Raw genomic sequence first — 17,312 nt, forward strand, 5'->3', positions numbered from 1 at the left:
CTCACAGTGACAGTTGAAGAGTTTTGCCAGGCTGAAACGAGGACTGACGGGGATTCTGGCCACCTGGTGGCTGCTCCCGGAACAACGAGTGGCAGGGAGAGGAGATGGAAGGTTCCTTTGGAGGACCCTTCTGAATGAAACAGATCATATGGTCTTGAGCCCCACTGGGATGGCGAGAGATGAGAGTGAGGTTCTTCTGAAGACTACACTCCTAGCCGAGGCAGGAAGAGGGGTTCTCCGCCACCAGCCCCTTCCATTCTTTATGATCCTACATTCAGTGGGCGCCCATTTAACAAACACTTGTGGCATCACCTCTTATACTTCACCTTTATCTCCCACTGAAGATTCCAAAAGACATTATCTGAAGTGAAGCGTAACTCCCAGAACTTAGAGCATGGCTCGCTGTGCAGTACCTCACTTCCCTGAGGATCAAGTCAGTCCCCTGCCTTCCCTGTGCTCCCCCTCAGACCTCCTTGTGAAGTGAACATAATATTGTTCTTCCTGAAGCCGGGCAGGATAAGAATCACCCTGAAAAGTCCTGGAAGAGGACATTAAACACCATCCTCATATCAGATGGAGGCCTGCTTTCCTTACCTGGAAAAAACCCTGTGGATTCAAGCATTTCCTTCAAAGAAAAACCTTAGATGTACAGAGTTGCTGAGGCCTAGTAAGGGCAATCACTATACACACACGACTCTGGGGATATTCCTAGGAAATTGACTGCATATCTGTCTGCATATTTCTCAGCCAGCACCCACAATAATACTCCTCCACCCATCCTAAGACACACTTTTGTCCCGAAGCCTTCGTCAGCTCCCCTCCTGTAAATAAAGAGGCAAGAGAGGATGCTAAGAACAGATACTTTATTGTACACCAGGGTAGGGGAGAGGAAGTGGGGGCTCTGGGGTGACAATGCCTCATCTCCTCTCCTGGGCTCAGCGATGCTGACCCAGAGCACTGATTAGTCCAAGACACGCGAACTTTAACTGTTCTGAATGTGTGTCTGGACAGGAAGTGACTGCCTGGTATGTCTTTAAGGTCTGTACAAAGCAGAACTTCTCATGAGAAATGACCCTGGGCCCTCCTCCCCCAGCTCCCCGTAATCCAGACCTAAGAAGAGGGACCCAGGGGCACACAGAGTCAGGTGTATACAACCTGCTTGATCTCACGTCTCTTTTCACAGTGGGCATACTATAGTTGGGGGAGGGATGGCGGTAAGGAAGGGAAGAAGGGCAGTCCCTGCCTGGTAATACTGCAGACCTGTAAGGGGCCTGGCTCACAGCCTCAGGGCTCATACACACTGCCTCTGGAGGGCATTTCCTGGCAGCAGCAGCCTCTGAAGATTTATTGCTTAATGGCGGAAGCCAACCCTATCTACCATCCCTCTGCACCTCAGGTCTCCCCTACCCTCTGTACCTCAGGTCTCCCCTACCACCGAACCTAAGAACCTCAGGCTTCTTGCTGCTCCATGAAGAGAGCTGAAGGCTCCCTGAGCAAGAAGTTGGTGATTGGAGCTAAGAGCAGGCAAAACAGGAACCCTTAGGTGTACCTCTGCACTGCCCCAACTCTATTGACTCATAGCCACAGAAACCCCTCGCCTCCTGGCAGGTACCGTATGGGCAGCACCAACCAGTGGCAGTAGGGACCCTGGGCAAAGACTTAGAGACCCAGCCCTCATTTCCAGCTCCTCCTCAGAAGCTGGGCCTGGTCTTCAATGGTCAGGTGAGCCTACTTCGTCTCTTCCGAGGAGTCAACAGAGGTCTAAGAAGCAGCTGCCGCTTTCTGAGTACTCAGGACTTTTTCAAGGACAAATGCAGGACTAAAGGGCAGAGAGATGCCTTCTTCCTAAGAAACCCGGTACTGTCTGCCTAAGACGTCATGACTCCAGTGTGAACAACAGAAGGTTGACTGGAAAATAAATCTGGGGGCTTTTCCCTCACCCAAGGCCCTCCTCCCCATCAAAGGTGAAATGAGGGTGAGTCACCTGCAGGAAACATGTGCCTTTTCCCACAGCTAGTGTTTCTTAGAAGCGCCGGTCCTGAGACCTCACCCACAGAGCTGAGAGGAAGACACTAAGTCTTCAGAAGGTGATGAACACTGGGTGGGGGGCGGTGTCACAGATCAGCACCTTATGCACTCACACCAACGAATGTAACACACACACACACACACACACACACACACACAAAACCACAGAGCTCTGGGTCCTATGCCCAACTCACAGCAAAGATGTAGCCAGGACAGGGTCTGGCCTATGGCAAAAGGCTACAACACACACTACAGAGCCCACAATGCATAAACCAGCAGCTCCAGCTCGGCTCCCCCTCCCCCACTCACTGCAGGCTCACAGGCTGGGGCCTGGCCCAGCCACGCTACAAAATTAAAAATATATCAAATATACAATGAAAATAGATCTGTACAGCACTGAGGATGGAAATAGTCCACCAGCCACAGTATAATATTGGGTTTGTCATTTCACAGCATTTACACCCACATGTACAGATTGAATGTACAATAGAAATAGCATGTGGGGAGGAGTAGAGATAGTGGAGTCTCTGCTAGGGCCTGGTTTTCCTGTTTTCTAATTCTGCTTGGGACTAGGCATGGGGCCAGCGAGGAGGTGTTGTCAGGTGAGGGGCCGATGATGGGGTGCCATGCCCCAAAAGCTCATCTCCCTCTCACCTTAAATACTAGGATGGGTGGGACCAGAAAGGCTAGAAGTGAGAGAAGGTGTGTGGAACTTAGGAAAAGGAGAGATGGCAGGCTGAGAGGATAGGCCTCTCCGGCTAGGGAGGGAGGTAACCAGTAGGCTTAGGAGCAATAGGTGGACATCTGGGCCTAGACCGTCCCTCTCAGTACTGAGAAAAATTTGGACCACAAAAATAACCCAGGAGCCTCTGGAAGGTGCCCCGGTCTGTTCCTGCCTACCAGAACTTTCAAAGATAGAAACCGTGTCTGTCTGTGTGTGTGTGTGTGTGTGTGTGTGTGTGTGTGTGTAAGACCGCTGCACCTGGCTCGCTCCAGGGTGTGTGTGTGTGTGTGTGTGTGTGTGTGTGTGTGTGTGTGTGTGTGTGTGTACGTACGTACGTATGTATGTATGTAGGTATGTATGTATGTGTGTATGACCACTGAGCCTGCTCCAGGTTGGATAGAGGAGATTGAGAAATGACTAAACCCTAGTTATGGTGACCCCATCCACCCACCCATCCATCTGTCCACTCCAGTCAGCCAAGCATATATGTCCATACACCCATCTCTCTAAGGTGATACTGCAGAGAGATACTGTGCTTCTCAGGTCAGCTCCTGAATCCTCACAGGCTGCTCTGAAGCAGCTCTTCTCCTAGGCAAGCCTTGAAAGGAGGTCAGGGACACTGCCATGCTCAGTATCTCCCTTGGAACCTAAGACCAGAGGCTCTTTCCTGCCCAGAATTGCCTGTGCCATTTCTCTGGACAGGCTAGGGAAGTTTGGGGAAGGTTTCCAAGGTGTCTTCACGATGTGCACACTGGTGGCTGTGCTTGTGCAACAAGGAGAGTGAGTGGCAGCCCAAGGGGGCAGTGAGTTTACCTGTCTTTCCTTAGAAACAAGGGCTCCTGGTGGCATACCTCTGAACTCCAGGAACCCTCATTCCAGGGGAGAAGCTGCCACTAAAGAGAAAATCAAGCTCCAGGTGAGGTGCGGAAGATTGTTTCTCTTGTGCTCCAAACCATCTAGATTGTGCTGGGAACCTGCAAATTGTGCTCTGGGAACCTCATCTTGCACTGTGCCCTTTTCTCTCTGGGACAGAGGCAAAGACCACCACCCCTGGCTCCAGGTTGGATAGCAAAGATTGAAAAATGGCTAAACCCTAGTTAAAGTGACCCCATCACTATGCTCTCGGGCAGGATCAAGAATATACCCCTCTTTGCCCCTGTTGGGGTAAACAGGAACATTCAAAGACTCCATGAGCCAACTGGATTCATTTCTTTCAATGCCAGCGTTCATGCTTAAGCCTGAGAGGGCTCTGCCTTTCTCATAGGACAGAATTGAGGAGATCCCATATACCTCCTGCCAAAGCAAAGCCCGAGTCCTGACCCACGCGTCCCTATCCCTATCTTAGCTCACGAGCAGCCTGGCTGGGTTAGACAGGACAATGAGCCCTGTTCTTATGATGGGCTGGGCTAACGTCCACCTCCTGCACCCTCAGCCCTGAAGCCTCTGTCCACCACCACATTGACCAGTGGCACAAATGGACCCTCCCTGAAACCCAAGAACAGCAAGTGATAGGTTTTACAGGGAGAAGAGGAGGTGACACCTAAAGTGCCCACTTGAAGTCCCCCCATACTGGGATTGTTGTGGTTACATGGCTGCAACTTGGCAAGAGTTCTCAAAAAGTTACATGGGTTGGGGGCCTGGAATAGGGACTGAACTGTCCCCAGTCCCCTGCTCATAGGTAGGAAGTCTGCCGGGACTTGGGTGGGGAACAAGGCAGGACAGATCCTCAATCCTTGGACTGGCCTGGGTCTGGTGGCCACCATGGAGGAAGAGAACAGGCCCGGCCAAGTGGGCAGGTGGGTATTGAGGGGAGGCAGGCAGGGTGGAGCTGTGGTCACAGCTCTGACTCAGGGGTGCTGGCCAAGAGGTAGCCGCTCCCGTATCGTCCATTGGGGTGACTGCTGCTCTCCAAGGGTGATGTGCTGCCAGGCCCCAGATAGGAGCGGTGGGTGGGCATGGGGGAGGGTGCCTCACTGGGCACCTTGCTGAGGATGAAGCGTGTCTCATCGTTCTCCTCCAGGTTGGAGATGTCCTTCATCATGCGGCCCTTCTTGTAGGACACGGAGAGGGTGTTGGAACCATCAGAGAGCAGGTGGAAGTGCCTCAGGATGAACACCACAGGGATAGGCAGGGTTGCCACAGCAATGAGGGTGATCAGCAGTGCCATGGCCCAATTGGGGAAGTACAAGTAGCGCTCGGCGGCCTGAGGGGTAACAGCAGGAGTGAGGCTGCAGGGCACCAGACAGCTCGGGTCCCAAGCCTACAGGCCGATCTTGTCCCACCCTTGCCCCTGGCCTTCCCTCCTCCCCTCTCTCCATCCTGATCAAGGAGCAGTCCTGATGGTGTCCCCAGGAGGTGCTGCTTGAGTGTGTCCTAGGGTAGCTTGGTCCCAGGGACAGATGTTTGGATATCAGCTTGGTTAAAGGGGCCTCAGTTTCTACATCTGTAGAAAGGGTGGGTAATTCCACTCCATGGACACAAAACAAGACCATGCCTTAGAAGAACTCGCAAGTGTGCTGATTTTGCTGAACCTCGGGACATGGAGACATTTATACTGTAGCAATAGTGCCACTTCCTAGGAATACAAGTTACCCAGCAACACCCATTACAGAGGAGCTGCTCTAGAAAGCTTTGCTCTGTTATGTCAAAGGCCTGAGGAGATGCAAGTGACTCTGGGGTTTGTGGGGGCCACCACTCACCTCCTCCTTAATCCAGGCACTGTAGCCTGGGGGTGACACCCCCAGCTGGATGATGCTGGCTGTGGTGAGGACAGCCATGCACAGTGGAGACACAAACTTCCACATGTAGAAATAGAATCGGTACGGTCGGAAGCCCAGCATCTCTGTCAGCTCCTGCATAAACCTGCCAGGCACAGCAGAAGACAGGGCAGTTGGCACTGTCATCACTTCCTCTTTCTCCTCCAGTCACTTGCTTCAGACCAGTCCCTTCTGGGCCCTGCTAGTGTGAGGCTTCCGTGAGCTCCAGGAGGCTCGGCTCTGCCTACTTCACACCACATTCCACCAGAGACAGGATCCATAAGACAGGCCCTGGACCAAGTGGGCAGATGCTAGAAAGCTCTGGATTCTCAGAGCACAGCCTCCTCCCACCGGTCTGACTCAAGCCTCCCCCTGCTGGAGGAGAGGCGGTAATGCACCTACCTAGCATGGGAAGAGAGAAACTCTCGAAACCCAGGGATCAGACTCTGTGCTAGAATTCAAGGAGGCAGGCAGGATATGGGTTTCAGTGGTATACAAAACTCATCTTTACCTCAGTTCCACTAACTGAGGCTGGTTGTTCCTTCTATTATAAGTGCAAGACTCCTCAGGACTGCCAACAATACTCATGACTTTATCCCAAATAGATTGCACCAGACATTTATCATATCCACAACTCCTTCGAAATTACAGTTGTCACTAGGCCCACAACTAAATCTCCTTCAGATGCTCCTTTTCTTGTGTGTTCAGTGTCTCCTTCTGTGCCTTCCCAGGATGCAAGTGGCCCCTGTGAGAGATACTGGATTCCTAACCCATATGGACATCAAGGAGGGTCAAGCCAAGGTAGTTAGTGGAAAGCCTGGGTCCCTCTGAAGACAAGGACAGTGGACACCGTAAATACTAAGGGAGTGGGAAAGTGCCTGTTCTGAAGTCCCTGGGGATGCATATTTGGACATAAAGAAGAGCTGACTGTGAGTGGAGATATGTGAGATCCAACCTTTTCTTATTGCTCTGCAAAACCTAAACCTGATGCCAAAACCATACATAAAAAATATAAATCAGGCTGCCAACATCTACCAACTCTTTGAGAACAGGAGCCCCTCAAATCCCAACCACATGCTACACAAGCTTAATGGATATCTAAGGACTGGTATTCAGCAAAGGGGCTATGGTAGTTAACCATTTAGGCTGACATTGGAACCTGAATCCAGGATTCCCAAGGTCTTTAGCATAGTTCTGTCTCTTTCCAGCCAGGTAGCCTCCAGTATTCATGTCCTCTTCATAGGCCTCAGTTTCCCCGTGCCAAGGGACCTTTGACCCTGACAGACCGTAATGTCTTGCCCCTTTTGCAAGCAGTCGTGAGAACACAAGACTCCCCAGAAAGCCCTTATGGGAAAGAAGCCACCACCCGCCAGTCCTCTATGACCTCCTTACTTCTTGGTTCCGTAAATCCAGGCCACAGCGATGTTCTCAAGGATGACGATGACGGTGAGTGGCAGGGTGGCCGAATAGTCATCAAACATGGTGACAAAGTAGTTTCCGGAGCGCTGGACGAACAATAGCCCCACGAAGAATGCAAAGACACAGCAGCCCACTACAGAGAGCCGGGAGGCCGGTGTGGGGGCAAAGGTGTAGGGTGGGTGGGACTTTGGGGGTTTGGGGGGGGACCCAGCTCCCTTCCATCACACTGTTCTAAGCAGGCCTGCAGCCTGCCCCACAGGCACAGCCCTGCAGGAGAGGGCCAGAAGCTGAGGTTCTGAACTCTCTGGTATCAGGCAGGAGACTCGAGGAAGGTAAAACTCTGCATTCCTCTGCCGTGTTCCCTGCGCCTAGCACAACACCAGCTCAAGACAACGGCTCCACTTAATTATTAACTGAATTGAGATGATTCAACTGATTGGTCCTAAGATTTTTCCCCCCAGGACACCATAGTTTTCCCATTTGAGAGGAGGAAGATACTCTACCCCATCCCTATGACCCAGGGATGCAGATAAGAGGTAAATGCATATCCTGGTAGCTGAGTGGCACATCCAAGGTCTGTAGTGAGGGAGAAGGGCCTTCTGCAGACAGGGTACTGGATAACCCCATCAAGTCAGAACCTAATTGTCATGCACATGCTGGGCAACAGGGAGTTACCTGTGAACATCTCCTTGGGCACCTTGAAGGTGTCGATGATAGGTGTGGTGATTCCTGCCATGGTCCCAATCATACTGCCCAGGCCCAGGTTGATGAGCATCAGGAAGAACATGACCGACCAGAACGGAGAGGCCGGGAAATGTGTCATGGCCTCAGTGAAGGCGATGAAGGCCAGGCCTGTGCCCTGCACAGACTGAGGGCGGGGCAGAGAGTAGAGCCCACCTTTACTCCACAAGTCCCCTGCCTCCTTTCCACTGTCCTTAGGGCTATAGGGATCACCCTCCCCTATTTCATAGGGGTCCCCATTGCCACTTGAACTCCCTCAGCTCGAGAGAGTGGGTCTTAAACTTTAGTATCAGAATCTCTGAAGAGAGCTAGCTGTAGTGACTCATACATCTAATCCCAGCACTCAGGTAGCCTAAGAAGGGGGATTGCTATGAGTTCAAGGCTAGCCTGGGCTTCACATTGAATTCCCTGCTAACCTGGACTGCAGATTAATATTGTCGCAAAACAACCAAACTAAACCTAAATGTAAAAAAAAAGCTTCTGAGAGTTTCCCTGGGAGACCTATAATCTACAAGTTGTTCAAGGAACCCAGTGATCCAGGTGAAGAAGCTCAGAGAAGCACACCCAGTGTAAGACTCTGCTCTTCTAAGACATCATCTTTGTTGCAACCACAGTGACAGTGCACTCCCATTTCTGAACTGCCAAACTCCAGACCTTAAAGCAGCAGGCTCGACTGTGCAATAGAAGCAACTGTAGTCTTTAAGTCCCCATCCCACATCATTCTCCTACAGAGGCAATGACTGCATTGGTCTAGGGTAAAGCTCGTGTGAGATTTTATAAAGCTATCAGGAAAAGTCCAGGAAGAGGAACCGTTGCTTTAACACAGAAGCCCTTCGCACAGGCTCCTGTTCACACGCTGCTTGTTCACATCACTTACGACTGTCCTGACCTTGAGGGAACACATGGCCCAACCTGAGTTTTTAGTTGTCATTCAGATATGCTTGAGGTTGTCTTGTGTGAATCCTGGTTTTGTCAGAGGATCAGCCCATGCCTGTGTGACTGGGTGGAATTTTATGGAACATGGAAGGAGAGGATCCTCCAATTAGGCTCCCTCACTCTTGATCATGGGAGAGAGTAAGAGATGTGGAATGCAGCTTCCATAAACCAGTGAAGCTGTCTTTGTGATTTTCTTCTGTTAATCCATTTTTTTAAGTATTCAGGATCAAAACCGGGGCCACATGGATACTACACAAGCACTCTACCAACCAAACTCCACCTCCAAGCCACAGGGCTGCCTTTGACAGTGTGCTCTGACGTCTCTACGTCTGCTCTCATGAAGAATCTCAGGGGCTGTGGGTTTGCTATTCCCAGCATGAACCTTGGCTCCAGCCAGGGTCCTGGGATCTGTGGGTTTGTTTCCTATTATCACTTTTAGCAGAAGTCATTTTGAAAGTTAACAACGGTGCAAATCAAACACAAGAAAGTTATCCTCACTTCAACCTGAGCATTAATGAGGAAGCAGGATTTCTGCTCTAGACCAGGAGCTAAGTGTCATTGTGGCAATGGAAGTGGGGGCAGCTGGGGAGGGCAGAACTCTCAAGGAATGATGCAGAACAAGGACCCTTACCAAGCCCCTCCCCCAACCTACAGGCTGCTTATTAACAAAACTGGGGACAATATTCATACTCAGCTCGTAGTGTTGCCACAGGAGCCAAAGGAAATGGAAACAAAAGGGGATTGGCATGTACCTGTTTCACAGTGCTGTTCTAAGTGCACTGTACACACAGGGTCCTGTGCTCAGGAAGCTTGCTCAATAAATGGTGAGGCTGGGCTAGAGAGATGGCTCTGCAGTTAAGAAGACTGGCTGCTCTTCTAGAGGACCCAGGTTCAATTCCCAGCACCTACATGGCAGCTCATAACTATAACTCCAGTTACATAATATCTGGCACCCTCACACAGACATACATTCAGGCAAAATAACAATGCACATAAAAAAACCTTGATAGATAGATAGATTAATAGAGGAAGATAGATGATAGATTGATAGATGGTTGATTGGTTGATAGATAGGTGGTAAGTAGATAGATTGATAGATGATAGATAGATAGATAGATAGATAGATAGATAGATAGATAGATAGATTGATAGATGATAGATAGATGATAGGTAGGTAGATAGATAGATAGATAGATAGATAGATAGATAGGGAAGCTCCCTCAAACTGACAAAGGCTTCTGTGATTTCAATGCTTCCTTTGGCCCTCATCTAATCACAAACTTACCTCTGGCAGATGCTTTGGGTGACATCTATCTTTCTCCATACATACGTAACATATATATATATATATATATGTATATATGTATATATAAATATGTATATATATATATATATATATATATACAGTCACTAAGCCTTTGTTTATTAGCAAATGATTACTCTGTATGGTCTTTCAAGACCTGCTCCCAAGCCCCAGCCACCAAACCTGTCTCTGGGTTCCTGTCTGTTCCGGAGAGGGCAGCCTGTTCCAATACCTTGTCCAGCTCATCCTCCAGGAGGCAAGGATCCAGGCCCAGGGCTGAGAACTGCTTCTCCTTAACAGTCATGATGACATTGTACATCTCTGAGTAGTCCTTGGTGGTCAGGTGAGAGAAGTTGACGTGGGGTGGGATGAGGTCCCGGCTCAAGACATTGGAGTTGAGGTACCCTAGAATTTTCTCAGCATTCCTGCAGTACAAAGAGGGCAGGACCAGCTAAGAAGGTAGGAGTAGGACCCCAGAGGACCCTCTCAGAAACCAGGCAGGTACCCACAGGCCACTGACAGAAACATCCATGAGCCCGTCCTTGTGGGCCAGGGCTGAGGAAGATGACGATCTCATCCCTTATGGAACAGAGAGGACCTTTCACCCTTCCCAGCCCACCTACTACGCCCTGGGTGAGGCAAACAGGAAAAGGAGGGACCAGAGGGGCCATGCCACCTACTCGACCACACACTTCTCATTCATGATGTTAGCTTTGAAACCCAGCACTGCAAACACCACGAGGGTGGCCAACACGGAGGTGAAGAAGTTGATGAAGGACACCAAGGCAGCATCGAAGTGGCAGTTATTGTCCTGTTTGTTGTAGCTGGAAAAGGCGATGACACCTCCAAAGCCCAGCCCCAGGGCGAAGAAGACCTGCGTGGCTGCCTCCCGCCACACCTGGGGGTCCAGCATCTTGTCCAGCTACAGGTATAACCATGGGAGCAAAGAAAAAGACAAAGAGATGACGGTTTTAACCATGTGTCCAACATCCCCGCCCTTTCCTCGGCCTCAACCGAGTCTACGCAACATGACGTGGCTGTGGATTCTGGGAAATTCACCTGACTCCTCTGAGCCACAGCTTCCTCGGGTGCAAAAAACAGATAACAGTGTCAGCCTCAAAGGGCTGTTTAAATACTGAGTCCTCACACAGGAGGCTGGGCTACAAGAGTATTCGGGTGATAAGGAGCTATTCCCAAAGCCTTTATCAAATCAAATTTTCTTTCACTCTTCATTCCTCAAGGTTCCAGCATCCTTGGAGCTTATGGACTAGTTGGAGAGATGGACATTGGGAAACTGATCCCACCAACAGATGCTAAATTGCAAATATGGCAAGGGTTGGGACAGTCAGGCACTCAGTGGGTCAGGAGGCAAGGATGCTTCTCAGGGGAGGGAATCCTCAAGATGGCCTTCTAAACTGGTGACAGCAGAGGCAAGAGAAGTATTAGGGAGGAGGGATCAGTGTGAGCATAGGGTGACATATAAAGGGACATAGAAGTGCCCAAAGTGCTTCTACAATGAAGGGGTACAGCTAGACTGATGAAGTAGTATAAATATGCTGGAGCAGTAGGAGTGCAGGTGAGACTAGCAAGTGAAGTGGTACAGGTTCAGTGAGTAGGCAGGAAGGTGGTACAGATGGGATGATGTAGATAGGAGAGGTGATACAGACACAGTGTGGTGCAGGTGAGGTGGTTCTTATGAGAGAGTACAGGTGAGCAAGTGTGTTTGGGGAGTAAGGCAGTGCAGGTGGGATAGTGCAGGTGGGATAGTGCAGGTGAGGCAGTGCAGGTGAGGCAGTGCAGGTGGGATAGTGCAGGTGAGGCAATGCAGGTGAGGCAGTGCAGGTGGGATAGTGCAGGTGAGGCAGTGCAGGTGGGATAGTGCAGGTGAGGCAGTGCAGGTGAGGCAGTACAGGTGGGATAATGCAGGTGAGGCAGTACAGGTGGGATAGTGCAGGTGAGGCAGTGCAGGTGAGGCAGTACAGGTGGGATAGTGCAGGTGAGGCAGTGCAGGTGGGATAGTGCAGGTGAGGCAGTGCAGGTGAGGCAGTACAGGTGGGATAGTGCAGGTGAGGCAGTGCAGGTGGGATAGTGCAGGTGAGGCAGTGCAGGTGGGATAGTGCAGGTGAGGCAGTGCAGGTGAGGCAGTGCATGTGGGATAGTGCAGGTGAGGCAGTGCAGGTGGGATAGAATAAGTGGTTCTAGAAAATCCATAAAGAGTCAAAGGACTTTAGAGATCTTTGTATTCATTCTAAGAAAGCATTTGATTCGAGGAACACTAAGGGAATGAAGAAGGAAAGGCACTATTGGATGTACATTCACAAAAGTAACTGGTGTATGTAGCCAGGAAGCCCCAGGGAAATACCTTATGGAAGTCCAAGTGGCATGTGGTAATGGCTTTGCCTGTCACCAGATGGTGCTGAGAGAGAAATGGAGACTGTAAAGATGGACTAGAGGTGGGTATGCTAGACTGGAAGGCCATGCCTATGGCTGGCTTGGAGATGAGCTTCAGGGAAGAGGATGTCCACAGGGCTAGACAGAGCATGTCTAGACAGCAGGTACAGAGAAGCTGAGTTTAAAGTGCTAGATGTTGAGTAGGGAGCTGGGCAGATAGTGCAGCTTTACTGCAGAGAGTACAGCTGGAGAAAGAGGTTGTGACTAGCACATGTCCCTGTAGGATAGAGGTAGACACTGAGAAGACCACAGATCCTGGGTCCAAATTCATCTTTAAGGTTTCATGCAGGGAAGAGGAAGCCATCTTGAAGGGAGCAGGAGAGGCACAAGGGGGAAAACCCAGAGCCAGGACATTGTAAAGGGAAGGTCAGCACCCCAGTGAAAGATCCCCAGAGAGAAAGTCAGCAGCCAGGAGGTAACAGATGGGTTTAGCTGTTCCAGGATCCAGAGGCTCTGGAGCCAGGTGGAGAGAAGGGAGGCAAAAAGCGTAGGGAAAGAAATAGAGCCATGCACATAAGCTAGTTCCTAGAGAAGGAGCCTTGGAAGGCAGCAGAAAGGGTGTTATCAGGGAAGAAAATCTGTGCAATGAGGTTGTCATTTTTCTATATCCTCATTTATGGTTTGATGATCAGATAAAAAAACACTAATGGGGGCAGAGATGTAGGAGTGGGGCATGGAGCTGTCCTTCACAAGAGCCCTTTGAACCATTTGCTAGAAATGGAAGAGGAAGGACAGGACAGGACAGGTGCAAGATTGTCAGTACCTACAGCTTCTGCCTGTCACATGAGGGGTTCTTGACTTGGTAGTCCTGCTTTCCCTGAAAAGCAAGAAGCGAGCCAGAGTATCAGTGTGTTAGGTATCAGTGGTTGTGGAGGAGCCTGAAACACAAGTAGGGAAAGGATACCCTGCACTGCTGTGTGCCACCTCGTGTGCAAAGGTGAGGTATGCTTTTTGCTGTTGTCTTTTGAGAAAAGGTCTCACTCTGTGTGTGTGTGTGTGTGTATGTGTGTGTGTGTGTATGTGTGTATGTGTATGTGTATGTATGTGTGTGTATATGTGTGTGTATATGTGTGTATGTGTATGTGTGTATATGTGTGTGTATGTGTGTATGTGTGTATGTGTGTATGTGTGTATGTGTGTATGTGTGTGTATGTGTGTGTATATGTGTGTGTATGTGTGTATGTGTATGTGTGTATGTGTATTGTGTGTGTGTGTGTGTGTGTGTGTGTGTGTGTGTATAAACAAATGTACAGTATGAGGGGTGGAACTCAGGGCCTTCTTTATGCTAGGATCCTGTTCTACTTCCTGAGCTCCATCCTTAACACTAAGGTCTGTCTTTTTTATGTAAGATTAAATGTGTTTGTTTGTTACATTAGAAACCCAGGCCCAGGGCTCTTACGTAAAACCTTGGGGCCAAACAGGGTTTAGACTTGGTGGCTTTTGCTTTTATTGTATGTTAAGACAACAATACAGTGCTATGAGACACAACTGTGTTAACGTACCCAGCGAGGTCCAGGGTTTCACCCTGTAACAAACACTTGAGGGTCTCAGTAACACAATAGGAGTCTTCACACCAAGTGAATCAAGAGACTATGCAGGTGTTTTCCCTCCAAATGAGTTCTACAGGGCTCAAAGGGAAGAGAAGCAACTTTTTAAAAGAAGACATTAGTAAACGGGGGTCTGTAGTAGGACTAATTAGAAAAGTAGACATTAGAGAGAAAGAGAAGAAAATAGTCATTCGATTCTAAAGGACTCTTCTAAACCCCTCTCCCGTCACCCGCTTGAGTGACAGACTTCCAATGATTCTCCAAAAGGTTCCAGAAATGGGTTGAAAGATTGCACATACTCTGAAGGCATGCTGGACTTCACTGGTGTTTCCTGGTGTCCACTGTGATGATGTCGTTTATGTCTGAGACTCAAGCATGGGATTTCCTTAGGGTTCTCATTATTCCTGGAAGCTAAAGCAGGTATGTGGCTATTTGTCTAACCCCATGACTGTTTAGGGCCACATTTCTTAAATAGAAGCAGCTATTCCAGGGAGACAAGACAGTTCCAAACTGATGAGTAAGACTGATCTAAAAACTTGAGCACACCTCAAAGGACAGGGCAGGGTGGAAGTGTATGAAATGATTTTTGTTAGAAACAATTGGGTTTTTTTTTGTTAAGATCATAGCTGCCATTATTCTTTTTAACTATGACCTGTAGAGAAGGGTAGCATAGCAAATCCCTATTCTAGTCATCCCCCAGTTTCAGAAACCACCCACATAAGAGCACCACCCCAAACCCCTCCAGCCCTAGACACTTTTGAAGGAGACTAATAGCTCCGAATTGAGTTTGAATCAATCGAATGCTAAAGCTTGCCCTTGTGGGGGAGATGGCCCAGTGTGAGTGTTCTCCCACACCCTTGCTTCTAGTCCATAGCTTAAATAGGACACTTTAATGTTGGAGATGAACAGATACCCAAAGCTAATCTGGAGGTGAACTCAGTCAGGAGGTTTCAGCATGGAAGGCCTGATGCTGCTTGATTTTAAAGGGGGTTCTTGTCATGGGATGACAGTATGTGATTTCAGGAGGTGGCAACAGAGGTCACTCACTATCTAGACAGGACACGTCCCTTCCAAACACTGGGATAAGTCTACAAGAGGAGAAAGGGGAAGGGATTTTCTGATCTGGAGAGACGTCCATTCCCTCCCAGTGTCCAGTGTGATACAGCATTGGCTTCCTGATGTTTCTTTGGCACAGTGGTTAAGTCACTTCCTGCCAAGGGAACAAGATGCTTTCTGAATGCACAAGCAGCTGCTGAGCACCACCTGGGTAGCGAGTGACAGCAGCTCACATGTGACACCAGCTCACACATGACAGCAGCACACACTCTTGCTTCTCAGTACTTCTCCAGCACCTGCCATGGCCGAGCCAGACTGAGCCACAAGACACCAGATGGCACTGGAGTGCAGAGTTCCCACTGCCTAAGAATAGTGTTTCCTTCACAAGGGACGAGGACAATAATAGCTTGTGCTTGCCATGTGTTCTCCACTTGCCGGGAGCAGCCCCATGAGCTCTGCCGACAGCCCTGGGCAGGGGTATCACTGTGCACCCCACCTTGCAGCTATGAAAACAGGCCTCAAGAGATGGGGAATCTTCCCAGTGGAAGCTGGGTAATGAGTGGCAGGTCAAAAGGCTGGGCATCTTCTTGATGAGAGGTCTTTGCTCACATAGGAGTCAAGAAGTCTCACAACCAGACTCTTTTCTTGAATTCTCGGGACTTGCAGGGATTTCTCTGCTTTTCTCCGGGAGTTAACATACACCCTTGGTCCTTTAGGCTCTTTTTCTTTACCCCTCAATCCCAGAAGTCCAGTTTCCTTCCTCAGACACATGTAACCATGATATTGGCTTCCGGAGCATTCTTCCAGTGACATTCATACAGACAGCAGCACATGCAGTATACATCTCATGTTACAACATATACAGACACATGTGTGCGTGTATTTCTCCCACACCTCATGAAACTTTTCCTACTCTGGGAGCACACCATCCTGTTCTTCGTCACCATACCTCCTCAGTGTGGATCCTGGGATCCCACAGAGTCCCGGAGTGCCCTGTCTCCTCACAGCCTCAGTTAGTTCACCTCTTTGGGGAACAGCAATAGTAAGAACACTTACCCTGAGGGGCCTTACAGGGTTAAACAGGTTGATGTGTGCGAGGAGTGTAACACAATTGTTCACGCACCTCACTGGTGTGGGAGGCTACGAGCTTTCAGAATACTCCTGTGCAAAAGGCTGCATCATCAGAGTGCTGAGAGCTGGGGGTGGTCCATGCTACCAAAGTCCTGCCCACTTCTGAGCCCTATTTACCAGATGCCTTTTAGGGCCATGCTTGGCCACTGTTCCCAAATGGACAGTGACTTCACACTCACATCCCCTTGGCTCTCCGGGGCCCCTTCTTCATTCCTCAGCTAACCACTTGGTTTCCTACCTTGCTGAGAAAGATGACTCTATCAGAAGAAGGCTCCCACCATTAGAACCCCTCCCTTCCCACAGCATCTCCGTGACAGCATGCTGCCTGGGGCTGCTCTCTCCTGTTGGTGTGGAAACTCTGAATCCAACTAACACCAGCTCTTCCCCCAAGGACACTGGGCCTCTCCCTGATGCCATCTGGATCTTTTTAAAGTGCACAGTTCAACGATTTTTAGCACACCAAAGTCATGCAGTCTGTACCACTATTAATTTAGAGCCTCTCCCCTTCTCCTTTAGAGAAGCACGTTTCTATTAACAATTGTTCCTCATCTCTCCCCTCAAGTCCACCCCTAAGTGACTGCTAAAATACTATCTCCATGAGTTCAATTGCTTTGGCATCTCATATACTTAGGATTACATAGTACGTAGTTTCTTATGTTTGGCTTCTTCACTTTGTTTAATGTTTTCCAGGGTCTACCATATTGCAGCATGTAATGAATTACTTAATTCTTGTGTGTGTGTGTGTGTGTGTGTGTGTGTGTGTGTGTGTGTGTTATACATGTTCATAGGGGAGGGGGATATAGTTCTGTATGTACATGAGTGGAAGTCAGAGGTTAGCCTTGAATCTCTTCCTCGGTTGCTCTCCACCATATTTTGTTTGTTTTGATACAGGGCATCTCACTGGTTTACTAAGTCATTGAACACTTGTGGCCTAGAATAGAGCCTAAACCGGCTGAACACCAAGTCCCGAGGATTTTCTCATGTCCCATCCACAGAGCGGGGGTTGCCAGAACATGCCACCATGCCTGGCTCTTCTATGTAGGGGTCACATCTGGGTCCTCAGGCTTGCAGTGCATGCGTGTTACGCATTGTCACCGCTCTGGTACGTCCCTTCCTGTAGCTGGATACCATTCCATTTTATGTGCATACCCCACCTTGTATGTGTCCATTCCTCAGCTGATTGGCATCTGGGCTGTTTCTACTTCAGGTCTACTATAAAC

At 49.4% G+C, this 17,312-nt stretch overlaps 1 protein-coding gene across 3 annotated transcripts in view; it reads right to left on the reverse strand.

Moving 5' to 3' along the window:
* Nucleotides 1-846: 846 nt before the first annotated feature.
* Nucleotides 847-17,312, reverse strand: part of Slc6a17 (solute carrier family 6 member 17) — a 48,262-nt gene continuing 31,796 nt past the window's right edge. For all 3 annotated transcript variants that reach the window (NM_001033079.2, XM_063282444.1, XM_063282445.1), the window contains 6 exons: nt 10,588-10,829; nt 10,140-10,332; nt 7,603-7,795; nt 6,901-7,060; nt 5,452-5,614; nt 847-4,955 (listed from right to left, as the gene is read on the reverse strand). In NM_001033079.2, coding sequence (NP_001028251.1) covers nt 4,587-4,955; nt 5,452-5,614; nt 6,901-7,060; nt 7,603-7,795; nt 10,140-10,332; nt 10,588-10,829 — 1,320 coding nt within the window. In that variant the 3' untranslated portion in view covers nt 847-4,586. The remainder of the gene's footprint in view (nt 4,956-5,451; nt 5,615-6,900; nt 7,061-7,602; nt 7,796-10,139; nt 10,333-10,587; nt 10,830-17,312) is intronic.

Source organism: Rattus norvegicus, chromosome 2 (genome assembly GCF_036323735.1).
Source record: "Rattus norvegicus strain BN/NHsdMcwi chromosome 2, GRCr8, whole genome shotgun sequence".
Taxonomy (NCBI): domain Eukaryota; kingdom Metazoa; phylum Chordata; class Mammalia; order Rodentia; family Muridae; genus Rattus; species Rattus norvegicus.